Source organism: Pristiophorus japonicus, chromosome 18, assembly GCF_044704955.1.
Source record: "Pristiophorus japonicus isolate sPriJap1 chromosome 18, sPriJap1.hap1, whole genome shotgun sequence".
In the NCBI taxonomy this organism is placed as follows: Eukaryota; Metazoa; Chordata; class Chondrichthyes; family Pristiophoridae; genus Pristiophorus; species Pristiophorus japonicus.
Window position 1 is genome coordinate 39,285,373 of NC_091994.1, and position 26,994 is coordinate 39,312,366.

At 44.0% G+C, this 26,994-nt stretch overlaps 1 protein-coding gene and 1 pseudogene across 2 annotated transcripts in view; one reads left to right on the forward strand and one right to left on the reverse strand.

Annotated features, from left to right (window-relative positions):
- The window catches only part of mydgf (myeloid-derived growth factor), a 79,766-nt gene that overhangs the window by 51,651 nt on the left and 1,121 nt on the right, over window positions 1-26,994 (forward strand). The window contains exons 5-6 of one of the 2 annotated variants that reach the window (XM_070859911.1): window positions 13,559-13,637; window positions 26,337-26,409. In XM_070859911.1, coding sequence (XP_070716012.1) covers window positions 13,559-13,637; window positions 26,337-26,365 — 108 coding nt within the window. In that variant the 3' untranslated portion in view covers window positions 26,366-26,409. The remainder of the gene's footprint in view (window positions 1-13,558; window positions 13,638-26,336; window positions 26,410-26,994) is intronic. The other variant, XM_070859910.1, reaches the window with a different exon arrangement.
- On the reverse strand, window positions 22,923-23,216 carry LOC139229214 (large ribosomal subunit protein eL38 pseudogene; annotated as a pseudogene).

A 26,994-nucleotide genomic window follows, 5' to 3' on the forward strand; every position in this document is an offset into this window, starting at 1 on the left:
CCACCGATTTCCAACCCGAAAAGGACCCATTTATCCCGACTCTCTGCTTTCTGTTAGCCAGCCAATTCTCTATCCATGCTAATACATTTCCACTGACTCCGCGTACTTTATCTTCTGCAGTAACCTTTTGTGTGGCACCTTATCGAATGCCTTTTGAAAATCTAAATAAACCACATCCATCGGTACACCTCTATCCACCATGCTCATTATATCCTCAAAGAATTCCAGTAAATTAGTTAAACATGATTTCCCCTTCATGAATCCATGCTGCGTCTGCTAGATTGCACTATTCCTATCTAGATGTCCTGCTATTTCTTCCTTAATAGTTTCAAGCATTTTCCCCACTACAAATGTTAAACTAATTGGCCTATAGTTACCTGCCTTTTGTCTGCCCCCTTTTTTAAACAGAGGCGTTACATTAGCTGCTTTCCAATCCGCTGGTACCTCCCCAGAGTCCAGAGAATTTTGGTAGATTATAACGAATGCATCTACTATAACTTCCGCCATCTCTTTTAATACCCTGTGATGCATTTCATCAGGACCAGGGGACTTGTCTACCTTGAGTCCCATTAGCCTGTCCAGCACTACCCCCCTAGTGATAGTGATTATCTCAAGGTCCTCCCTTCCCACATTCCTGTGACCAGCAATTTTTGGCATGGTTTCTGTGTCCAGCAATTTCTGGCATGGTTTCTGTGTCTTCCACTGTGAAGACCGAAGCAAAATAATTGTTTAAGGTCTCAGCCATTTCCACATTTCCCATTATTAAATCCCCCTCTCATCTTCTAAGGGACCAACATTTACTTTAGTCACTCTTTTCCGTTTTATGTATCTGTAAAAGCTTTTACTATCCGTTTTTATGTTTTGCGCAAGTTTACCTTCGTAATCTATCTTTCCTTTCTTTATTGCTTTCTTAGTCATTCTTTGCTGTCGTTTAAAATTTTCCCAATCTTCTATTTTCCCACTAACCTTGGCCGCCTTATACGCATTGGTTTTTAATTTGATACTCTCCTTTATTTCCTTGGTTATCCACGGCTGGTTATCCCTTCTCTTACCGCCCTTTTTCACTGGAATATATTTTTGTTGAGCACTATGAAAGAGCTCCTTAAAAGTCCTCCACTGTTCCTCAATTGTGCCACTGTTTAGTCTGTGTTTCCAGTCTACTTTAGCCAACTCTGCCCTCATCCCACTGTCATCCTCTTTGTTTAAGCATAGTACGCTCGTTTCTGACACAACTTCCTCACCCTCAATCTGTATTGCAAATTCAACCATACTGTGATCACTCATTCCGAAAGGATCTTTTACGAGGAGATAGTTTATTATTCCTGTCTCATTACACAGGACCAGATCTAAGATAGCTTGCTCCCTTGTAGATTCTGTAACATACTGTTCTAAGAAACAATCCCATATGCATTCTATGAATTCCTCCTCCAGGCTACCCCGTGCGATTTGAGTTGACCAATCGATATGTAGGTTAAAATCCCCCATGGTTACTGCCGTTCCTTTTTCACATGCCTCCATTATTCCCTTGATTATTGCCCGCCCCACCGTGAAGTTATTATTTGGGGGCCTATAAACTATGCCCATCAGTGACTTTTTCCCCTTACTATCTCTAATCTCCACCCACAATGATTCAACATTTTGTTCATTGGAGCCAATATCGGCTCTCACAACTACCCTGATATCATCCTTTATTAACAGAGCTACCCCACCTCCTTTCCCTTCTTGTCTATCTTTCTGAATCGTCAGATACCCCTGTATGTTTAATTCCCAGTCTTGGCCCCCCTGCAACCACGTTTCTGTAATGGCCACCAAATCATACCCATTTCTAATGATTTGTGCCGTCAACTCATTTACTTTATTTCGAATGCTGCGTGCGTTTAGGTAGAGTGTTTTAATACTAGTTTTTAAACCATGATTTTTAGTTTTGACCCCTCCTTCAGCCTCTTTACATTCAGTGGCCCTTTTTGTTTTTTGCCTTGGGTTTCTCTGCCCTCCACTTTTACTCGTCTCCTTTCTGTCTTTTGCTTTCGTCTCCTTTTTGTTTCCCTCTGTCTCCCTGCATTGGTTCCCATCCCCCTGCCATATTAGTTTAACTCCTCCCCAACAGCACTAGCAAACACTCCCCCTAGGACATTGGTTCTGGTCCTGCCTAGGTGCAGACCGTCTGGTTTGTACTGGTCCCACCACCCATTCACAATACCGTGCACACACGGTTTGTCCTATTTAAAAGCCGGTGAGCTGGCTGCGTGGGAGTTGCAGAGTGCAGCCGTGCAGCTTAAAGGAAACATTGCTGTGGACCCATGCCTTTTTAGGAGCTTGATTGAGGCTCTCAAACTAATTTCATGCAGGATCTTTTTAGTCAGCAAACAATTTAATCGTCCTAGTTCACCCATCCTCCTGTTGCTTTCAAGTTCAACAGTTGGTGAATACTTTTAATTTTAGACTAGTAGTTGTCGGCCCTTTAAATCACTGTCATCAGAAGAAACAGTGGTGATACATCAACCACTGCATTCTTGAAATGACAGTGGCAGCCAGATTTATTTTTAATTTGTACACTAGCTTTTAAGTATTAATCCTTTTTTTTTACTTTAACTTTTGATCCCATGTCAAAAGGCTACCACACAATGAAGGTAGATCCAGACACACACTGCCTTGCATGCTTATCATATAATCAAGACTCGTTGCACTGTTTTCCAATCCGGCATATTCTTTCCCAGGAACTCAAAACTGGAATTTCTTTACGTACCTCAGTTTTTTGTTCGTCCTACATTCTATTGGCTTTTAAAACCCTAGTTTGAAGTCACTTAACCACTTGATATTTATATTTTCAATGAGCATTGCTTATTCACATAGATTTCTCAATTTAAAAAAAATTATATACTGAAATTTTTTTTAACCTTTCTTACTGCCGTATGGGAAGAGGTCGATCCCTGATCAATATTTAGGTCTTTGTCATTTTTTTTTTGACGAGACCGAAAGTCGGTCATAATAGAGGTGAAAATGCAGCGGTACATGCTGGTGAGGGGCGAAAGTTGACCGGGACCGCGGCGGAGTGGTAGTGACATCAGTGTGCGTGTGCGTCACCGCGCCTCTCATGTTAAAGGGGAGCGAAGCAGTGATTTTGTAGGTTCTGCCACTGGGCCACCAGGGAGGGTTTCGGCCGGGCCAGCGGTCTGGCACCCAAGAGGGGGTGCCAGGCTGCCTGTTGGCGGCCTGGCTGGACCCAGAGCCATAATTGTCCAGCCGATCAGGAAGTCGGCCGGCAAAAAAAAAAGCATGGCGGCTGCGGCAGTGCGCCCTCCCCTTAAAGGGCCGCCGCGATGCCGTGGCTCTCACACACAAAACAAGGTGCACCGACAGAAAAAGCTGTTGGGGACACCGCGCGACGGATGAAAAATTTTGGCAGGTAAATTTCACGCGGATTGGGGTGTAGGTGCGGCAAATCGGCGGTGCGCGCTTTGATGACACGTTTGCGGCGGTCGCCAGCAGTGGGGCAGAAGTGGGGACAGGCCGAAAAATCCCGATGTCAATTTGGATCGTGGCGGCCAATCGACTGCAGTGCAGCAGCCACTCGATTCTGCCGCATGGCTGCTGCAAAACGGCGGCAATGGGCCTTATACAGACCCTGAATTTCGGCTCAATAGTCTTGAGAGGAAACATGAGAGCTTTATATAGGCAAATAAAGGAAGTGAAACTCGAGTGAGCGAGAAGCAAATAGATTTTGTTTTTAACTTTTTTACTGAAAGTGCCAAGGGAAATCAACTAGTCTGATTAAAAGGAACATAAAATCACACCAAAATGAATGAATTTTGTAAATCACTCTGCACCAGGAGCACATGGGAAAAGGAGTGCCCATGTAGGCTGGGCTGGGCTACAGTAGATTTGACTGGTTCTGGGACTAGAACACAATTCTGGCCATAAAGCACTCTCCAGTGTCTTTACTGAGTAATGAACAATTAGCACGGATCGAGTTTTATTCCAAAGCTCAGGATAAGACATTAAAACAATGATTTTCGGGGTCTGCACTGAGCAAAGCTCAGAATCTTCATCTTGCTCTTCTGATTCCTGCCATTCCCCTCTGGTAATTATTCTCTAATTGGTTTAAAGGGTAAAAATTCTGACCAGTTGTATGAATTCACTTGTATACGGCACATGCTGAATATTGTGGGAAAATCAGACTTGTGTATATATTTGAATGTTTGTGGGATGCAAGCTCAAAAAATTTGTGTTCATTTTTTTTTGTGTAATGCATATCAACTAAAATGCTTGGGTTGTGACAATCTTGTCTACCTCAAAATAATTGATTCTAATTGTGATCCTGGCCCCTGATTCTATTCAAGTCTGTTCGAGATGTTTGTGGTCAACTTAGCCTGCCTTAAACATATGCAAATAGATTACTACTTCTATAGATTTACTTTAATTTGTTTTTGTGGTGGTTAGACTTCAGTTTAAGGGCTGGCTGGTCATTCATCTTCACTCTGCGGTTTCCAGCCTGAATCTGTTGGCCAGCTTGACTTGGATTTGCAAAGTAATATATAGGTAACCTGATGCAGCTGAACGAATAGCAGCAGGGCCAGGCAGCCAGCTTAAAGAAGGTCCTTCGTAGCTTTATCCTTTTAAAGCGAATATAGCTGACTTATCCAATGAGTAGATGAACTCATCATATTTTCCATGTTATGATTGAGGATTTTGTTGCAATTCAGTAGAATTACACTTCCTTTAAGTTGAACAGACCTCCCTTGCACTCCAGGGAATGTGATTTGGTTTTCTGGTGAAGTGCAGAATATACTGTAGGTCATAATACACTGCATTGTTTTTATGTTCAAGGTTATTATGGAGGCTTAACCAGAGGGGCTTTGTGTTTTTGTTGGTTTACTATAAATTAAACTTACTGCTCCATGGAATAAATAGCCAAAACAAAAATGTTATAAAAATATTTTCTCAATTTTTCCCTGTGCTTTTCCTGCCAATCTTCTTCCCTCCTGAAGGTGGCACCTCCTTGCTGGGGTACCTCTCCTGACTGGTTACTCTGTGTGAATCCAGACAGTGTGTCACCAGGCTATTTGATCATGGAAGGCATCACAGCAGAACCTGAAATTGTCCTCTGTTAACATACACAAACCTGCCTTTTTTTTTGCATACTCCCTTCTCTAAAGCAGCAGTCTGGCGATGAAAATGTTCTTAAAACGTGGTACTTGTTGAGGGCATATTTGAAACATAGTAAATAAACCCTAACACACCAGATTAAATGACCACTAAAGTAAGCCATTTATTTACAAAACCTAGGTATGATTAAATCATTTTTTCCTGGACAACAGATCTGCTCTAGTGTAGCGCATCCTTTATTTTTTTACCTTAATTATGGGATGTGGGCGTCACTGGCATGATCAACATTTATTGCCCATCCCTAATTGCCCTTGAGAAGGTAGTGGTGAGCTGCCGCCTTGAACCGCTGCAGTTTGTGTGGTGAAGGTACTCCCACAGTGCTGTTAGGGAGAGAGTTCCAGAATTTTGACCCAGCGACGATGAGGGAACAGTGATACATTTCCAAGTCAGGATGGTGTGTGCCTTGGAGGAGAACTTGCAGGTGGTGGTGTTCCCATGCGCCTGCTGCCCTTGCCCTTCTAGGTGGTAGAGGCAGTGGGTTTGGGAGGTGTTGTCAGAAAAGCCAAGTTGCTACAGTGCTTTTTGTAGATGGTACACACTGCAGCCACGGTGCGCCGGTGGTGGATGGAGTGAATGTTTAAGGTGGTGGATGGGGTGCCAATCAAGTGAGCTCTTTTGTATATTAATTTTAAAAATCTCTGGAATTCATAGCTGTGTTACCCAGGATTTATAAATCCGTCATTTGTTATATAGAACAAATCTTCCCCAGCAGTATATTCATCTGAATTTTGGCCCTTCTAATCTGCTGACATTAGAATTTTTCTGAATACTGCTGATGGGTGGAAGTAGTAACCTTGAAGGTAAATGTACAACTTTAAGTTCTAGTTAACATCGACATGAGTAGCAGGAAATCATCAAACACTGGATACATCATAAATCAGTTGATATAAGCATGTGAGATCTTCAGTTGATTTTTATGCCTCATAGGCACTGCTTGTCCTCTGGGACCTTGCCAAGTAGCTTTTTCTCATGCATGAGCTCAGACTGAGTGTGTTTGCAGGATATTTGACTGGCGATGCACATAGGGGATTGAAACCATGCAAGTTTACCGCAAAGAGGGAGGCCAATGGTCTCATTATGTCTGTGCCGGCTCTTTGCTAGAGCAATCCAAAACTATTCCCATAGCTTTGTATCTTCCTCTACTTCAAATATTTGTCCAGTTTTCCCATTAAAAGATGCAATGGTATCTGCCTCAACCACCCCATGTGCCAAAGCATTCTAAGCTCTTAACATTTAGTGAATATTGTAAATTGATGACGTGCAATCACTGACACCCGAACCAGAGGAAATAATTTCCTATTCATGCTATTGAAGCTCCTTGGCTTTCTCTGTTTCAGTGGAATAGCCCAATACTTTAAGTCTCTCCTTAAAATGATAGTTTCCCATCCCATGCCTCATCCTAGTGAATCTACATTGTGTGCTCTCTACGGCTTTGACCTTTCTGTAGAGGGGTGCCCAAAATTGTACACCGTACTCTAGTCTAACCAATGTCTTGTATAAAATCAGCATTATTTCTTTACTCTGGTACACAATGCCCTATTTTACTGGCCTTTTTATGGCTTTGTTTACCTCCCCTCGAACTTTCAGGGATTGTGTGTTTGAATCTCCAGATCTCTTTGTTCATCTACGCCCATTGGTGTCTTTCTGTCAAGTGCATACTCCCATTTTTGTTTTCCTCCCAAAATTTATTACCTCACATTTATCTGCATTAAATTGCACCTGGAATCTGTCTGCCCATCCAGCTGTCCTGTCTATCTTCCTGAAGTTTTTATTTTACAACCCTCCTCACTTTGTCATACTTCCTACTTTTGTGTCAGCAGCAAATTCTGAGAGTGCTTTCTACACCAAGTCTAAATCATCTATAATATACCGAAACCAAAAATGGACCCAGCACTGACTCCTGTGATACACCACTTCAACCCTTCTCCAATCTATGCAACACCCATTTACCCTAACTCTCTTTCCTGTTTGTCAAGTAACTTTCTATCCATGCTGCCACATTTCTCCGTGTCATACATCTGAATTATTCTAACACGCCTCTGAGACACCTTATCAACCAGCTTCTGAAAATCCACACCCACTGCATCCTCTTTATCCAATTGATCTCTTCTTCAAAAAAACTCAGACATTTCTCAGACACAACTTGCCTTTAGAAATCTATGCTGAGTGTCCTTCATTAATTCAAGCAATTGTAAATGTTTACTAACTTTATCTCAAATTATGGATTCTAAGCTTTTTTCCACAACAGATATAAAACCACCAGTTCATAGATACCCAGTTTATCCTCTTGGCTACATTCCTGCTCTCCAGTCTCATGGCACAGTTTTCATATTTAAGGGGGATTGCAAAATTGTGGCCAGAGCCCCTGCTGCCTCCTCTCTGACTTCTTCCAACAGCCTAGGGTGCTTGCCATCAGGGTCCAGTGACTGCTTTTTTTTGGGAACCAATTCCACTTTCTACAGTTATCCCTAACAATTGTTACAAAAGCTTCCTGGTCAATATGGCTGAGTACCACGCTAACCAACCGAAGTGTGGAAGCTTATTTTTGTTATGTTATGAATGGCTTTTATATTTGTTAGGAATTAAATGTACTGTTCTGTCCCTTTGCTGTGTAAAGCGCATGTTTACATTCTGAAAATTGCATAGGAGGGTTAATGTTCCAAAGGTGGTCATTCTGTTTTGATCTTCATGCATCAGCACGATTGTGAACTGTCAGATATCTTGTTAATTAAACATAATATCAGTGTGAGTAATGTAAAAAGAGATCCATCTAGCTGTGTAATTAACTTGTCATTTACGAACAGAATATATCATTTCAGGTGATAACCCTAAAGGATTTAGTGTAATTGCTCCTAACATGAATGTTTTAGCTTTGTTTAGCAGTTTTTTTTGGCTTCACCAATAATTCAGTAGTTATTCTTTTGTATAATGCATGCTTGTTTTATAGTATATTGAGTTATGTACACTAACAACTTTACAGATGGTGTCTTTCTAAATTTTTTGAAGTTAGCTTTTAAATGATGAGTTATTTAAGTTCTTCTTACCTTTTCACCACTGAATCCATATATATTTACACATTAGGAAGTGAAGCAGAGCGGTTTTGCCTTTGCACTGCAACAAATGTAGTGTGGCAGAGTGCGAAGTTGCCCAAAGCAAGAGGTAGTATTCACCAATTTGGCTTCATAATAGCATCTGTGTAACTCTCAATATGAAGTAATTGCTACCAACTCAAATCGAGTATTGAGATGTAAAGCTAGATGAATCATGTACAAGTTCAGGGGCATAATACTGTTTTTTTTTGTAGAGCATTAATGAGATCTCAGTAGGAGTAACAAGTCTATTTCTAGCAAACATATTTGGAAAATACCACTAAGGCAAGTGCAATGGTTTTAAGATTTGAATCATTGAAGCTGTAATAAGCCTTTTGCAGATATTTTCTTCCCACGAAAACAAATTTGAGGAGTAAAGAAATATAAAACACTTTTTGAAACTTGAAAAGGGAATTGGTAACCTGTTAAGTAGTTATGTAAGACAACCAGATTCTGATTATATTAAATGGCAAGTATATTTGAAGTTTTAGGCTGCATTGCAAACTATGGATTAAAATGTCTGAGCATTGAGAAGGCACAGTTTGTAGAATGTATTAACATTGAGGGTGGGCCTAATGACACTGGTGAACTGAATTCAGACTGCAAACACGGGAGATGGTCAATGTTAGACAAATGGTGGAGATGCATCATGCAAGATGATTGAGAATTGCTGGATCAAGGGGCTCAAGTTTCGAGCCGCGCCTAGAACGGCGCAGTCCCGACCTGGACGCCCGTTTTTCGCGCCACAAAGTGCGCCTAAAAAAAACTTCCAGATTCTCCAGCTCCCTGCAGGTCGTTTGCAGCTCGGCGCAGCGCAGCAGGAGCTGTCCCCCCCACCCAGCTCCTCTTTCCCCCCCACCCAGCTCCTCTTTCCCCCCCACCCAGCTCCTCTTTCCCCCCCACCCAGCTCCTCTTTCCCCCCCACCCAGCTCCTCTTTCCCCCCCACCCAGCTCCTCTTTCCCCCCCACCCAGCTCCTCTTTCCCCCCCACCCAGCTCCTCTTTCCCCCCCACCCAGCTCCTCTTTCCCCCCCACCCAGCTCCTCTTTCCCCCCCACCCAGCTCCTCTTTCCCCCCCACCCAGCTCCTCTTTCCCCCCCACCCAGCTCCTCTTTCCCCCCCACCCAGCTCCTCTTTCCCCCCCACCCAGCTCCTCTTTCCCCCCCACCCAGCTCCTCTTTCCCCCCCACCCAGCTCCTCTTTCCCCCCCACCCAGCTCCTCTTTCCCCCCCACCCAGCTCCTCTTTCCCCCCCACCCAGCTCCTCTTTCCCCCCCACCCAGCTCCTCTTTCCCCCCCACCCAGCTCCTCTTTCCCCCCCACCCAGCTCCTCTTTCCCCCCCACCCAGCTCCTCTTTCCCCCCCACCCAGCTCCTCTTTCCCCCCCACCCAGCTCCTCTTTCCCCCCCACCCAGCTCCTCTTTCCCCCCCACCCAGCTCCTCTTTCCCCCCCACCCAGCTCCTCTTTCCCCCCCACCCAGCTCCTCTTTCCCCCCCACCCAGCTCCTCTTTCCCCCCCACCCAGCTCCTCTTTCCCCCCCACCCAGCTCCTCTTTCCCCCCCACCCAGCTCCTCTTTCCCCCCCACCCAGCTCCTCTTTCCCCCCCACCCAGCTCCTCTTTCCCCCCCACCCAGCTCCTCTTTCCCCCCCACCCAGCTCCTCTTTCCCCCCCACCCAGCTCCTCTTTCCCCCCCACCCAGCTCCTCTTTCCCCCCCACCCAGCTCCTCTTTCCCCCCCACCCAGCTCCTCTTTCCCCCCCACCCAGCTCCTCTTTCCCCCCCACCCAGCTCCTCTTTCCCCCCCACCCAGCTCCTCTTTCCCCCCCACCCAGCTCCTCTTTCCCCCCCACCCAGCTCCTCTTTCCCCCCCACCCAGCTCCTCTTTCCCCCCCACCCAGCTCCTCTTTTCCCCCCCACCCAGCTCCTCTTTTCCCCCCCACCCAGCTCCTCTTTCCCCCCCACCCAGCTCCTCTTTCCCCCCCACCCAGCTCCTCTTTCCCCCCCACCCAGCTCCTCTTTCCCCCCCACCCAGCTCCTCTTTCCCCCCCACCCAGCTCCTCTTTCCCCCCCACCCAGCTCCTCTTTCCCCCCCACCCAGCTCCTCTTTCCCCCCCACCCAGCTCCTCTTTCCCCCCCACCCAGCTCCTCTTTCCCCCCCACCCAGCTCCTCTTTCCCCCCCACCCAGCTCCTCTTTCCCCCCCACCCAGCTCCTCTTTCCCCCCCACCCAGCTCCTCTTTCCCCCCCACCCAGCTCCTCTTTCCCCCCCACCCAGCTCCTCTTTCCCCCCCACCCAGCTCCTCTTTCCCCCCCACCCAGCTCCTCTTTCCCCCCCACCCAGCTCCTCTTTCCCCCCCACCCAGCTCCTCTTTCCCCCCCACCCAGCTCCTCTTTCCCCCCCACCCAGCTCCTCTTTCCCCCCCACCCAGCTCCTCTTTCCCCCCCACCCAGCTCCTCTTTCCCCCCCACCCAGCTCCTCTTTCCCCCCCACCCAGCTCCTCTTTCCCCCCCACCCAGCTCCTCTTTCCCCCCCACCCAGCTCCTCTTTCCCCCCCACCCAGCTCCTCTTTCCCCCCCACCCAGCTCCTCTTTCCCCCCCACCCAGCTCCTCTTTCCCCCCCACCCAGCTCCTCTTTCCCCCCCACCCAGCTCCTCTTTCCCCCCCACCCAGCTCCTCTTTTCCCCCCCACCCAGCTCCTCTTTTCCCCCCCACCCAGCTCCTCTTTTCCCCCCCACCCAGCTCCTCCTTCCCCCCCACCCAGCTCCTCTTTCCCCCCCACCCAGCTCCTCTTTCCCCCCCACCCAGCTCCTCTTTCCCCCCCACCCAGCTCCTCTTCCCCCCCCACCCAGCTCCTCTTTCCCCCCCACCCAGCTCCTCTTTCCCCCCCACCCAGCTCCTCTTTCCCCCCCACCCAGCTCCTCTTTCCCCCCCACCCAGCTCCTCTTTTCCCCCCCACCCAGCTCCTCCTCCCCTCGCTGTCAGAAACACAGACACTTACAGGCAGACAATGAGAGACACAGACAGACAGAGAGATAGAGACACACTGGGGGGGGAGGCATCACAACATGTTGTTGGAGGGCTCCCGGTGCTGCAGTCGGTAAGTAGAAAATGTTTTATTTATTGATTTAAAAAAAAAAAGTTATTTCTTATTAATTTTTTTTGATTGATTTATTGGTTGATTTATTATTGATGATGGCTCTTTATTTGTAAAACTGAAGTGTTTAGTGTTTGTAAACTTCCCTTTAAACCCCCCCCGCCCCCCATTCCCTACGCCTGATTTGTAACCTACGCCTGATTTTCTAAAGGTTTTCTTGAGCGTACAAAAATCTTCACTTACTCCAAACTAACTGAGAATGGAGTAAGTTTTCACTGACGAAACTTTGAAAACAGGCGTAAGTAAAAAATTCTGTTCCAAAGTGAAACTGTTCTAATTGACTAGAACTGGAGCAAACTAAATGGCGAAAATTCCGATTTCTAAGATACTCCGTTCTACACCAGTTGCCCCTAAAAAATCAGGAGCAAATCATGTTGAAACTTGGGGCCTAGGAATCTAACCTGTCAGTGACTTGGATTTAGGGGTAAAATGTCTCGAGTTACTGGTGGTGTTATCAGCTAAATGTGTAACATTATAATTTTAGAACAGACGTATTGCCTGACAGACAGCCGTAGAAGAATACTCTCCTAGATGAGGCATTAATGAAAAGAATTGCACGGGACCATAAGGTCAGTTTAGCTATTTAAAGCACCTATTACGGGCGTAATCCATTCAGCCCCTCAAGCCTGTTCCACCATTCAATTAGATCATGGCTCCCTCCATCCACCCCCCTTGATGCCAATACCCTTGATACGCAAAAATCAAGTGATCTATTTCAAATTATTAATTGAGCTAGCATCGACTGCCTTTTGTGAGAGTTCCACCCTTTGTGTGAAGAAGCGTTTCCTAACCTTTCTCTCCTGAACGGCCTAAATCTGATTTTTAAGGTTATATCCCCTTGTCCTTGACTCCCCTACCAGCGGAAAAAGTTTCTAATCTTTCTCCCCTATCAATTCCTTTCAAAATCCTAAAAACCTCAATCACATCGCCCCTTAATCTTCTATATTCCAGGGAATACAAGCCTACTTCATGTAATCTCGTCTCGTAATTTAACCCTTGGAGCCCTGGTAACATTCTGGTGAATCTGTGCTGTACTCCTCCCAAGGCCAATATATCCTTTCTAAGGTGTGGTGCCCAGAACTGAACACAGTACTCAAGATGTGGTCTGACCAGGGCTTTGTATAGTGGTAGCAAAATTTCCTCCTTTTTATATTCTAGCCCTCTATTATAAAGTCTAACATTCCATTAGCCTTTTTAAGTACTTTTTGTACCTAACTACTACATTTTAGCGATCTGTGCACATGGACCCCTAGCTCTTTTTGGACCTCTGCTGTTCCTAGCTTTTCACCATTTAAAATTTAAAAAAAATAATGATCTATCCTTTTATTGTCAAATGGATGACCTCTCACTTACCTGTGTTAAGATCCATCTGCCACAGTTTTGCCCACTCACTTAATCTAACCGTATCCTCTTTGTAATGTTATGCTTATGGCACCTTGTACTATGTAACCAACCTTTGTGTCATCGGCAAACTTGGATATATGGCACTCTGTTGTGTTATTAATAAATATAGTGAGTAGTTAAGGCTCCAATGGGAAACTGCGAGTCACTTCCCTCCACTTCGAGTACATGCCCATTATCCCTTCTCTCTCTCTCTTCTGCATAACCAGGTCAATAATTTGCTTTCAATTCCATTTGTTTTAATTTTAATTTTAGCTAACCATCTCTTGTGTGGAACCTTATTGAATGCCTCCTAGAAGTCCATGTAAACTACATCCATAAATATTCCCCATCTACTACTTTAGTTATTTCCTCAAAAAATTAAATAGATTCATTGGACATCACCTACCCTTTACAAATCCATGTCAGCTCTTCCTAATCAGCTCAAATTTCTCAAGTGCTCAGTCACTCTGTCCTTAATTATAGATTCCAATAATTTCCCCACAACAGATGTTAGACTAACGGGTCTATAATTTCCTGGTTTCTCTCTCTCGCTTTTCTTAAATAATGGAGTTATATTTGCAATTTTCCAATCTTAAAGGACAATTCCTGCCTTGGGAGAGCTTTGGAAGATTATGGCTAAAGCAGTTGCAATTTATTCTCTTACTTTTCAAAATCTTGGGGTGGAAACCATCCGGCCCTGGAGATTTGTCCGTCTTGGGTGCCATTATTTTTTTCTAATACTGTTTTCTTTCTTACTTTAACTTTAGGAAGTTCCAATCCTTGATTCATTTAGTTTCCCTGGAATGTCAGGAGTATCCTCTTCCTCTACAGTGAAGACTGACGGAAGTAATTATTCAACATGTCTGCTAGTTCCTTACTTTCTTTTTGCAATATTATCCGCATCTGTTTTTAAAGGGTCCGCATTACCCTTGACTATCCTTATTCTAATATAATTGTAAAAATGGGGAATGGCTTTAAGAAGGGTATTTTATTAGGGGAAAAGAATGTATCTAACTCGATGGATTACTGTATTAGGCATATGTAAGCAGTTCAGCTAAAGGGGAGTTAGAATAAGGATTTAGGTGGAAGGTGGGGTTCTCTGTACAGTTTTTATGAATTGTGATTTGCACCAAAGAAATTACACGAGATAATAGAAATTTGTACATTTAATAAAGAATCTAAAAAAAAATTTAATAAATAAGGAAATGAAAGGATGCAGGTTTAGTGAAGGGGCAGAATGATTGCAACATATATCTATTCAGATTCTTCCATACACGTTCTTAATTTGAATTCTTTCTTATCTAGCTATCCCACATTGTAGCTGTATATATTTTTGAAAGCTTTATGCTTTCACTTATTACCCGCTGACTCTCTGTGTGGATCTGTCAACTTGGCTAGTTACCAAATAGAATTATTAACAGCTTGTTAAAGTTATAAGCAGCAGAGCCAGCAGCAATTCAAATACTTGGCATTTGTATTTTAAGTGGCCTTTATTTAAAAAACACAGCAATCCTTATAATCTACATGAGATGAAGAATATTTTGTTAAATCCTTACGTAAAACATCACACTGCTTAATATGTTTTGGAAGCGTGTTCATGGCATAATGTCTAAACAAACTTTGTATTGCTTTGTGTCTAAAAGTGAATTGAATCACTAAAATATTATATTTTACTAGTATACTATTTAGATTAAGATGAGAGATTAAATACTCTATAAAAAAAAAAAAATTAAAAAAATTAAGAAAAGGAAAGCGTGTTTAATTCATCACTTAATGGACTAAACACTTCAACGCAGATCTATCAATCTCGGTCTTGAAAATTTCAATTAACCTAGCATCTACAGATATTTGGGGAGGTGATGGGGGAGAAAGAGTTCCAGATTTCCACTATCTTTTGTGTGGGAAAGTGCTTCTTGATACCAACATATGGTATTTAGTTCTTAGCCAATTTTGTAAAATAAGGAGTGTAGAATGCTGAATGTTATTTAAAAAGCAACGTCTGACAATGCAGTTGTCCCAGTACCCCTGTAGGTTTTAAGATTATCTACAAGATGAGTTGAAATTCTGTTTAATCATATTGTTACTGAACTTGCTTAGTGTATTGCTACCATTATATAGGAGGAAAATCTCCCTTAAGCCATTGCATCTTAATGTTGCTAATACGTTTATTGAATGCTCTTGATTCATCACCTCAAGTTACTCATGCCATCAGTACCTCCCACTAGAGTTATAAAAGAAGATGATGGGGCTGAAATTCAGGCCCACCAGAAAGCTGGCACACCTACCTTTTTTTTTGATGTTTTTACCGTCTGGTCCGCCGAGGCGGTCACTTGATCCATTTGGCAATTTTTTTTGGAGTGGTCCGGAAGTCGGTCAGAATGTGGGCGAAAGTGTGGCGGGACCGAGTCTCCGTCGCTGTCGCTGTCGCTCAGCGGTGGAGCGGTGGTGATGTCAGTGCGCATGTGCGTCACCACGTCTCCCCTCATTTTAAAGGGGAGAGAAGCAGCGATTTTCTACGTTCGGCCACTAGGGAAGGTTTTGGCAGGGCCGGCAGCCTGGCACATAAGAGGGGGTGTCAGGCTGCCTGTTGGCGGCATGGCTGAACCCGGGGCCCTATTTGTCCGGCTGATCGGGAAGTCGGCCGGCAAAAAAAAAACATGCCAGCCATGGCAGTGCGCCCTCCCCTTGAAGGGCCGCTGCGCTGCTGTGCACCGACAGAAAAAGCTGTTGGGGGCACAGCACGGCGGCTTGTAGATTTTTTAAGGTAAGTTTCGCACGGAGTGGGATGTAGGTGCGGGAGAGAGGAGGTGCGCACTTGGGGCTTTCGATAGCAGCAGGGAGGAAGTGAGGACCGCCCGAAAAGTCTCCGAGGTGAATTTGGATCGTGGCGGCCAATGGACTACAACATGGCGGCCACTTAATTCCGCCGCATGGCCGCTGCAAAACAGCGGCAACAGGCCTTATCCGGACCCTGAATTTTGGTCCCGCTGTCTCCAGACACCACTCAAACTTGGATGGACAAAAACAGATGGATGTTTCTTCATTCAAGTGGACACATCGAAATCTTGCACACTCAACCCTATACTTCACAGAAATCCTAGTGACTACTGTTGGTTGCTTCACTCTTAAAATATTGGATACTTTAGGGGGGAGCATTTTGAGCTGTGTAATACTAGGGTTTGGTACTGGTGGCAACATCTCTTGTCAGATGGCAAGAGCAATTTAAGGTAATCAGTTAACAGTAACACACAGCATATGATGTGATATTGAAATGTAACTGCTTAAGTAATTCATTATTACTATCAGTATGCCAAATAAGCATTGGTGCAGCATATGTTAATGCATCGTTTTAGTGTATTTATCAATGTCTTGAGTAAACGTTAAAATCAATTTTCTCAGCCCCATGAATGAGAGTTTCAACTGGAGGGTTAATATGTAAGAATCGCTCTATGTTTATTGCAGTTTAATTTTCTTGCAAACTGAGCAGCTGAATATGTGGAGCAGTATCAATATTCAATTATAAAGGGTGGAATTTCACCAGAAGCACCAGCTTATTACATTGACAGCAATACAGATGTAATTCTTGTTAAGTGGCATGTTCATACCATTATTAAAAAGGCTGAGTGTCTATTTTATGCTGATACTGTTTGAATGTGATGTTAGAGGAGAAGCATTATTATTACTTCATATAATAAAGCAGATGTCATTTATACGGCTCATTTGCCATGTGAAATGGTGGCATGAAGGACAGCTCATGCACAGATGACATTGGAAGGGCATCATGCAGTATTTGAGCAGAAAGCATTCCAAAATATAGTTTGACAATTCTCTGCATTTTTTTGACATGCTGCATTAACCATTTCATTCTGAGCTAGCTAAAGCTGTTCCTCAGTTTACAAAAGGCTTAAAAAATTGTCCAGAGAAGAGGAAAATACCCTATCCTATATGCTCTTTTCCTTACCTGTGTTGAAATCAAAACTAATTGCATTAATTCCTACTCTAACTCATTCTTTCTCAAGATCTCAAAGCTGTGGAACGCACCCCTTGCCACCTTAATTTTTCTCTTCTACGGTGTAGGCGGATGAGAAATTAAATACTGATTATGTTCTCTTCTACTCAACTTGTATCTGCTCTATGGATCTTGGCTCTTCAACCATACTTTCTATAATATGTTTTTTAAAATCTTGTACACAGTTCCTGTCTATACTTCCTGTTGTTAGCATTTTCCATGATAAATTCTTTTGTCCATATTTATAACTGAAATTGTATGTAAACCTGTGCTGTAATTAGACTCTCCCGCTTGTGGTGACACTGTAGTGCCTCAGTTTTGCATCTCTCGACTCCTCAGCCTGTACTGCCATGAAACTCTTCTGCTCTGCCCAACTCTGCCGTGCTGCCGTACTTTTTAAAAGTTTTGCTATTTAGCTATAAAATCAAAGCATTAGAAAGATATGGGCACAATGTGTGACTTTAAAATGGGGATTGAATTACTTTTTAATAACCTGGTCCAATTATCCCACTCACTCCAACTTCTGTTTCCGTTTCACCTGCAAACTACACTTGTTCCTGATACCCCATATGTCATGCCCCTCGGGAGATTAACTAATATCAGTTAAATAAATCTTTTTTTTAATACATTTTAAAAACACATTCACCATTTTTGAAAGATAAATAATCTGCACTACACGCAGATCACTGACCAGTATCTCATTTGTATTTGGAATATAGGTTGAACCTCCCTTATCCAGAACTCCCTTATCCGGAACCATTCCCGGCCACCGGGTGGCGCATGCGCAGAATTCCGACATGACCAAATTGAAGTCCTTCCTCGCTGCCGACTCCTGCAATCGCTGGCCTGACCCCGCGATCCACCGCCGCCCCGCCCCCCCCGGCCGGCCCATGATCTCTCGGCCACACTCCCAGCCCCAATTTAACATAACCACCCCTTGTCTGGAAAAATCCCTTATCCGGTGCAGGCCAGGTCCCAAGGGTTCCAGATAAGGGAGGTTCAACCTGTATTATGCTGGTAAGAAATTATGAAACTGCTATGTTTTTCTTCTGCTCAGTATAGCTTTGAAAATGATAAATCTTTACTTTAGAAGACTTGATCTGGAGGTGGTATCAAATCATGAAAGGTAACTGTCCATCCATCAAAGAATATCATTTCTTGCAGATTTTGCATGTATAAGATCTGCAATCAAATCTGTACTGCACAGCTATGTAATTGTCATGTAAACAGGCGTCGGCTAGATAGAACGTGATTGATTAAATATCTAGTCCAAATCTTTGGATATGTTGATAGTATATATGATGGATAAAATTAAGTGGAGCTGGGAGGAGTAAACTCTTCACCTCTTTCTTCTCGCTCAAAACTCTCAAAACATCCTTCGCCTTCTGTGAAGGGAGGCAGACCAACTAGATTGGCTCCATATAAGCCTCCAGTTCATAATGCATTCTGGAAATGATCTCTGCTTGACATTTTGCTGTTTATAGTTATGAGAGATTGAACTAAGCACTTGATGCCAACTTTGTGTCAATCCTGCCCTTGGCTGTTAGCTGCTGTGCAGAATATTGGCTTGGAATTTTATGTATTTTTTTCCCCATAAGGTAAATTGCCTTATTTCTAGCTAGCACCTATCTGCGAGTTCAGTTGAATCCAGACCTTGCCAGCTAGACTGCTATAGCAGCAAACCTTTAACAATTTGATAAACAAGATGGCTGAATTGGATTTGTTCTTATGCAGGGTTGTTTTTATTTAGAGGGTATGTCCACTTGTGCAAGTGAGATATATCCAAAATTTGTTCCGCTGGATCCACAGACTTTGCTTATGTCCTATACTTCCAATTTCTGTGAGAGCAGGTGGCTTTTTTCCAGTCCTCCACCTGTGACCACGAGAAGTTATGGCAAGAGATCCAGAGGGGAGATGAGGATTTTTTTAACGCAGTGAGTTGTTATGATTTGGAATGCACTGCCTGAAAGGGTGATGGAAGCAGATTCAATAATAACTTTCAAAAGTGAAGTGGATATATACTTAAAAAGGAAAGATTTGCAGAGCTATGAGGAAAGAGCTGGGGAATGGGACTAATTGGATAGCTCTTTCAAAGAGCCGGCACAAGTACAATCATCTGAATGGCCTTCTATGCTGCATGATTCCATGTAGTGGTGATCAATGTTCCCTTTTTTCATGTGCAGTCCCTTTAAATTTGTTGTGCATGCGTGATATGTCTTCCAGCGGCGGCAGCTGGTGAGTGGCCTGCGTGGAACCTCAGCCGTGCTCCTTAGGAGGGGCGTTAGTGATTACTGTGGAGGGTGCTGAGTGATGTTGACTGCAGCATTTGCTGTGTGGTGAAGATGGGGTGAAATTTCTCTCAGCCATATCTTCTTTGCCCTCCGCACGCGACATGCCTCATGAGTGGAGCAGAACATGTGGTCCAACACAAAAGCAAAATACTGGGGATACTGGAATCTGAAATAAAAGCAGATAATGCTGCTCACTCAGAATTGTGAACTTGTAGAATTCTCTACCACAAAGTTGTTGAGGCCAGTTCGTTAGATATATTCAAAAGGGAGTTAGATGTGGCCCTTACGGCTAAAGGGATCAAGGGGTATGGAGAGAAAGCAGGAATGGGGTACTGAAGTTGCATGATCAGCCATGATCATATTGAATGGTGGTGCAGGCTCGAAGAGCCGACTGGCCAACTCCTGCACCTATTTTCTATGTTTCTAAATCTCAGCAGGTCAGGCAGCATCTGTGGAGAGAAAAACAGAGTTAACGTTTTGGGTCGAAGAACCTTCGTTAGAACTGTGGAATGTTCGGAGGGAGCACATTCTTAAGCACTGAAAGGGGGAGGGGGAAGAAAGAACAAAAGGGAAGGTCTGTGATAGGATGGAAGGCAGGAGAGATTAGAGAGACAAAAGGGATGATGGTCCGAATTGAAGTGTTAATGAAAGAGGTTAGAAAAAGGTTAGTGTGAATGGCATAGTATAGTTGGTACTATTGTACTGCCTGTTAATAGGGGTTGTTGAGAATAAAAAAATCATTTCCTTCCAGCCAGACAACAGCAAAGACTTGCATTTTTTTTTAATAGGAACTAACTATTTGTACTGCACTTTTTTTGACCGACAAGTGTCTGTCCAGCCCTGCCCCCCAGTGCCCATACTGCACTTTTTTGAACGACAGGCATCAAGCTCCACCCCCCCCTCTCCCCCCTTCCAGGTCGAATCATTCCATCCACGTGGTGCCAGAAGCAGTACCTGATGCTCCGACTCTCTATCCCACCTCTGTCCCCCGGGCCGGCCGGCCTGCGCCCAATAGTGGCGAGCGGGTGGGAGGGCCTGATGGTGAGAGAGAGAAGTGGGGGCCCTGTGATCAGGAGGGAGGGAAGGAGAGAGAAAGAAGATTGGGGGGTGGGGGGGGAAGAGGAGGAAAAAGAGTGAGGGGCTCAGTGAGGGGGGGGGGGGAGATGAGAGAGAGAAGCTGGCTGGGGGGGAGATCGGAGGGGAGAGAGGGAACTCGGAAGATGGATCAGGTTCTTCCAACCCCCGACAAGGGACATCGTTGAAGTGGATGATATCCAGAAGTCACGACACTCACTATTCACTTCATACCCAATAAACCTGTCAATAATCCGTACACAATGCCCCATCTATGGGGGGAGGGGGGAGGAAGGCGCTTCGACTGGGGGAGGAAGGCGCTTCGACTGGCCCTTGCTGTCTTCTGGGAAGCTCTGTCCTCTGTCGCTTCAGGAAGTCAAAGTGGATCGAGTTACAATTTACAAAGTCACTGAGACCTTGGGATGGGCAGTTTCAGTGACACATTCCTGTGAAACTTCAGGGTGTGGCTTATTCTCCAAGGGGACCAATCAATCAAAGGGTGGAGCATTTTGGCAGTACAAATAAACGCGTCCTTTTTTTATAGCACACGCAACATATGTCCCATAGCACTCCAGAATGTGGACATCTAGAGGTCAATAGGAGAGCTAACCAGAGGCATGGTTGAAAAGCTAAGTTTGGTGACTGAGTAGGGAAAATAGCAAGATAATGACATTCAGGAGAGAGTTCCAGAGAGCAGGGTTGAGGTGGCCATTTCTGCTAACCCAGCATTAATTGCACACTTTAATGATGTACTAAAGAGAATGTATGTGCACTGAAAATTGTGTTTGGAGTTTGCTCGCTTTCCCAACCTCCAAATGAATCATTCTTTACCTAAAATGCAACTTTCTGATGCAATTCACATAAAACATAAACCGATAAAAATGATTGAGCTAAACTTGGTGTTTTGAGAATTGTGTACATACACAGCAGCTACATTTAGAAAGTGCCTTGAACATAGCAAAAGTGTCCCAAGGTAAGGTTCAGAGTTGGACAGATGCGAGAGCAGTAGGAGAAGGGGAATTGTTGAAGATGGCTGATGGTACAGCCAACGAAATAGGTTTTAAAGAAGTTTTTGGAGGTCATGAGAGATGACTCAAGTCAGAGAGTTTGAGTGTGGAAGCAAGGGGCCCAAGTTTCTGCCCTCTAAGAACGGCGCACCTCCATAAGATACGCCGATTTTCTGGAATAAAAAGGGCACCGAAAACTTACCTTGTGATTCTCTGGTCTCTTTAGGACAACTTTGTGCTCGGCGTGGCGCAGCACAGGGGTCAGGGGCGGAGCCAGGTCCTTGCGCTGAAACAGTGCCGGGACCTCTACACATGCGCGCTAGAGTGTGCGCGCATGTGCAGTAGCTCCAGGCCCCCGAGGCTGCGTGGGAGGGTCCAGAAGCACGCCGCCCCGAGCCCTGGCCGAATGGGCTTCCAGGGCGAAGATCGGACTCTCGTGCCTCAGCCACCCCTTCCCTCCCCTCCCGTCCAGCTCCTGCTCCCTCCCATTCAGCTGTTGCCCCTCCTCCCCCCTCTTCTCTCTTTCCCACCCCCACCCCCAACGTCCTCGGCGGGGCCCGCCCGCCCGGCATCTTGCTGGAGGCGGCTCGGCTTCGATGTCCTCGGTGGGGCCCGTTCAGACTCTGTCCTCTGTTCTCTTTCCGCCTCGTCTCCTTCCCCGTCTCCTCCCTCGCCCCCCCCCCCCCCCCCGTCTGATTTATAAGTGTCCGCAAGGTCTTTCTGAGCGTACAAAAATCTACTTACTACATTCTAAGTTAGTCTGGAGTAAGTTTTTGCTGCCTAAACTTGCAAAACAGGCGTAAGTGGCTGGACTTGCCCCCTTTTGGAAAAAAAAATCTCTTCTAAAATGAAACTGTTCTAATTCACTAGAACTGGAACAAACTAAATGCCAAGAATTGCAATTTTTAAGATGCTCCATTCTAAACCAGTTGCCCCCAAAAAATAGGAGCAACTCGGGCCGAACCTTGAGCCCATGGTCACTAAAGGTACAGTTGCTGATAGTGGAGCATAGGGAGTAATAACACACCAGACCAGAGTTGGTTGAATGAAAGGGATGTACGTCTAGCAGAACTTGTAGAATTAGAGGAGAATGGCCATGGAGGGATTTTTGTATTTGTGGACCAGGATCTTGAAGTTGTTGCACCAAGGGATTGGGAGCCAGTGGCTGTCGGCCAGAATGCGATGATAGTAAACTGAATTTTGTGTGGGGTAGGAAGCAGGTGTGAAGTCTGGATGAAGTGGAGTTTATGGAGGAACTCAGTACATCTGCAAGCAGAGCATTGGCGACGTAGAGTCTGGAAATAACAAAAACATGCAAATGTGGGCCGAGATAGTAAATATTAGCAGACTATTCAGTTATGGGGGACATCATAGCCATCATCCAATATCTACACAGATGCACTTTCCAGTGGATAGTGATCATGAGCAGAAATCATGGCTGATTTTATTTTATTCACTTGTTCCCTAGCCTAGGGCTACTTGGACTATTGTACAGATGCCCCAGTATTGAACCTGAGACTTTTCTTTTACAAATTGCACAGTGAATGTAGTAAATGAGCTATTGTCGGAACTTTAGGAAAGGTTTATGTGAATAACCACTATCTTCAGTAGATTCTTCTGCAATCTAAATTTATTTTTTTGCATATGTATAATGTTTGTGACCATGGCAAGTTACCTGGGTCTCGGAGCATGTAGAATGGAGCACATGTTCGAGAAGTTGGTGAAAGACTTTGGTGTGTGATTTGTACTTTTTTTTTATTTCAATAAAATCCAAATAACGTCTCTAGATTTCAGCTCCTTACTTCAGCTCTTTCACAGCCAGACCTGGAGGCAGGGACTGTTTGAGTTTTTCAGCCTTTTCTTTGTTTGTGATGACTAATGTGTACAGGTACCTGCTGCACCGCACTTTGAATTTTACATTGTCCTTGTTCTTAATTTTCACAGATTTTGCATCCTTTCTTCTTGCCGTTAGCAAAAAGTCTTTGATTTCTGCAATCATTCGAGGCATGGTTGCGATGAATCTAGCGACGGGGATACGAACCGCGCTGAGGCTTGTGTGTGATTTGTAACATGGGAATCTCTGTTCCAGCTGCTAAATTCAATCTTTTAATGAGACTTAATTTGTTTCACCTGAGGAAGAATGGAGTAAAGAATAGAGAGCAGATCATTAAATCTTTGAGCTGACTGTTGAAATGTCAGTTTTCAGTGGATATTTCTAATTGCAGAATAATTAAATTGTTTCTGGAACCAGTCCAAGTTAATTGCATCTATGCAATATGGATAGAAAAATCTAAATCTGACAAATATTTTAAGTGTTGTCACTGTACTTGTCCAAAGTATTAGGTCCAATATACTAGGGGGAAAATAAATCACACTGCGCCCTATACACTTTCATTCATCATCTCAAACTGTTCCTTAGATCAGTTGTACAGATGTAATTACCATCATATTATACATCTCAAAATGTTGTTTTATCCATTTAAGAAATAAAAGTTTCACATGCCCACCATTACATCTTACCTAAATCGTAGTAGCAACACTAAAGGGTAATGCCATTTGTGTTGTTTAGCTTCTTCCAATTTCCTCTGTTGATTTTCCTCCATTCTTTTCTGATGGTGATGATACCAGGTTCATATGCACCAGTGACCATCCAATGCCACAGTCACTGTGGTTATACATGAATGTTAAATGTCGACAGAATATTTAACAATGTGACTCATTACAGCCAATCCTGATCTGTACTCTAACATAGCGTGTTGTTTCTGGGTTCCACGCTAATAAAGCTTTCTCTGTTTTCCTACAGTAGAATATTCTATAGGTCCTCCGTGAAGCAGGTGTTTGTGTAAATCACCAAGCACGCCATATACAGTTGATAGTCTATTTGTGAAATAACCAAGTTATTTCAGGATTATTTTCATACTTTTAAATACCACCAGTACTCAGTACAGAAATAATTGCAAACCTTTTATTTCATAGAAAAATACAGATGAACAGTTTTGTGGATATAAGTATTTGTGAATATCTATTGTGGATCTGAAATTGTACAGTTTAAAAAAAAAACTGTTTTAGGATTGTAGGTATACAAGGTGATATTGAGTGAGTTGTACATATCCAAGAATCCTGGCTACGAAAGCTACATGTCACTGGCGTCTTGCCACCTATAGGGCCCAAGTTTCCACATGATTTGCGCCTGATTTTTAGGAGCAACTGGTGGAGAACGGACTATCTTAGAAATCGCAATTCTCCACATTTTTTTTTCTGCAGTTCTAGTCAGGTAGAACAGTTCTACTTTGGAACAGAATTTTTTCTTCACAAGGGGGCGTGTCCGGCCACTGACGCCTGATTTGAAAGTTTCCACAGTGAAAACGTACTCCAAACTAAAGTAGAATGGAGCAAGTGAAGATTTTTGTAGAACTGAAAAAACCTGTTCTACACATTAAAAAATCAGGCGCAGGTTACAAATTAGGCGCCCAGAACGAGGTGGGGGGCAGGGGAAGTCATTAAATTCTATAATAAATCCTTATTTATACTTATACAAATATTATACAAATAAATCCAACCTGAATAAACATTTATAAGCAAAGAAAAGATTAAATAAACCATCTTCCTACCTGTGTGAAAGTGCTTCAGCCAGGGAGAATTCTGCAGCCATTCGTGCCGCTGAGTGGGAGGGGGGGGGGGCGGGAGAGAAAGCCGTTCGTGCCGCTGAGCAGGAGGGGGTGGGGGAGGAGAAAGCGGTTTGTTGTTGTGGAGGGGAGGGAGGGGAAGGAGACAGCGGCTTGTTGCCGTGGAGGGAGGGGAAGGAGACAGCGGCTTGTTGCCGCGCAGAGGAGGGGAGGGAGGGGAAGGAGACAGCGGCTTGTTGTCGTGGAGGGGAAGGAGACAGCCGTTTGTTGCCGCGGAGGGGAGGGAGGGGAAGGAGAAGGAGACAGTGAGAAGGGAAGCCTCAGTGCTGATGTGCTGATGGCAATGTGATTTTATTAAAAAATGTTCAAAAATTAAACAGCTACAAAGAACTACAAAAATGGTCGAGTGCCAATGTTTTTTTTCACACAGCATGCGCGAACGCTCCAACGCGCACGCGCAGCGTTGCCGGCAGGAAAAAACTAATTTAAATAATACCAGCCCCCTCCCACTTACAAAATTGGCGCGAATGTAGGCTCCGCCTTCCTGGGCGCCGCGCCAAACAGACAAGGAGCTGCAAAGCGCTCGAGAATAGCGCGTTTTTTTTCTGCCGCCGTTTTAGGCGCGAAAAACAGGCGCCCAGCTTGGAGGGGCGTCCGTTTTTTATCCTGTGGAAACTTGGACCCATAGAGGGGGAGAAAAATCTGGGTAAGAGAAGAACTGCCCCATCCTTATTTTGGGAATAATGTAAGAATTAGGTAATATATTGCCAGTGTTAAAATAACATTGGTTTTGCTGCCTCACTGGTCTTCCTCCAGAGCTGCTCTGATGTCAGGTACAGGCAGCCCTTCCCTGTAGCTGACAGCACCGGAATGGATCTGAGAGGAACCTAGAACTGCCGGGTCTCCAAGGTGACTAAATTGTTGCTTCAATGTGGGTAATACACTGAAAAGAAATCCGTTCAAAACAGAAAACCTTGTTATCTCCCTTAACCTGCCCCTTTAAAATGGAGCGGATAATAGGCACCTGATTCTGGACGATGAAATTGACATCCAATGACCTTTTTATTCACTGGATTTCTTTTTGTCTCCTTTAAAGGAGTAATGTTGTCATGAAAAAAAGTGTTTGGGAAATCTATTAGTCCTAAAATGCACAACTCCCATATCACAAATCTCATCAACTTACATCATGGTGTGACAAATGGTGCCCAGTTTTTCCTGCTCTTTCCAGAGACAGTTTCCCACACTTATTTTACAAATACCACACGCGTTTAAAGTTGAGGCTGTTTTTAAACAGAGAGATTATGTATGTCACATAAGTGCTAATTTATATTATTAAATTCCCAAAGCGAAAGTAAATTGTGAACAGGGGGATTCTTGTCTGAAAATTGTAGCTTTCCTACCAATGGAAAAAGTAACCTTCAATAGCCACAAGCTTTGATGTTTAATAGAGGGAATTGTTTGGTTTCCAATTTTTATTCCTTTTAGGTGGCATAAATAATTTGATTTGCTAATGTTCCACTTTTCTGTCTCCTTTCTAGTCTCAAGCAGCAGTAGAAGGCCGCAGTGACGTTCCCCTGAAAGAAAACGAATATGTAATTGGTGAGAATACTGGTAAGTACAAAGAACAGAACAAAATAAGCCATTTATCGCTACCCTTTCCACTGGATATGTACAATTTGTCTTCCTGCATCCTCCTAAAATGATTTAATTTGAGAGATGTGAATAGCCACAGGGTGAAATTGAAGGGAAGAGGAAACTGTCTGAAATATCTGCCAAGTTCTGAAGGTAGACTGTCAAAAATTCCAGCATATTGGTGAGCTCTGCCCAGCTACATTTCATAAGTGATGTACTTTGATTCCAACATGACTGGGGCCCTCCAATATAATTCTCCAGGCTAATATCTCCCTATCTATGACTAAATTTTCCATGTACCTAGATATTTTATCCAATTCAAACTTAGTTGTAATACTGTTTCAAAAGTTGATCTGAAATTGACGATGAAAAGGGACAGTTTAGGCTCTACCCTGGAAAATTGGGGCTGCAGAATTCCCATTGCAATTTCACTGTGTTTGGTTAAATAACTTGAATTTGTTCACTGTTGCATAAATTCTTTCAATACATAATGTGTTACAATTAACATTCTATAATATTGTGATTGATAAGATTCAGCTCATGTCAAAGTTCTGAACTGTATAG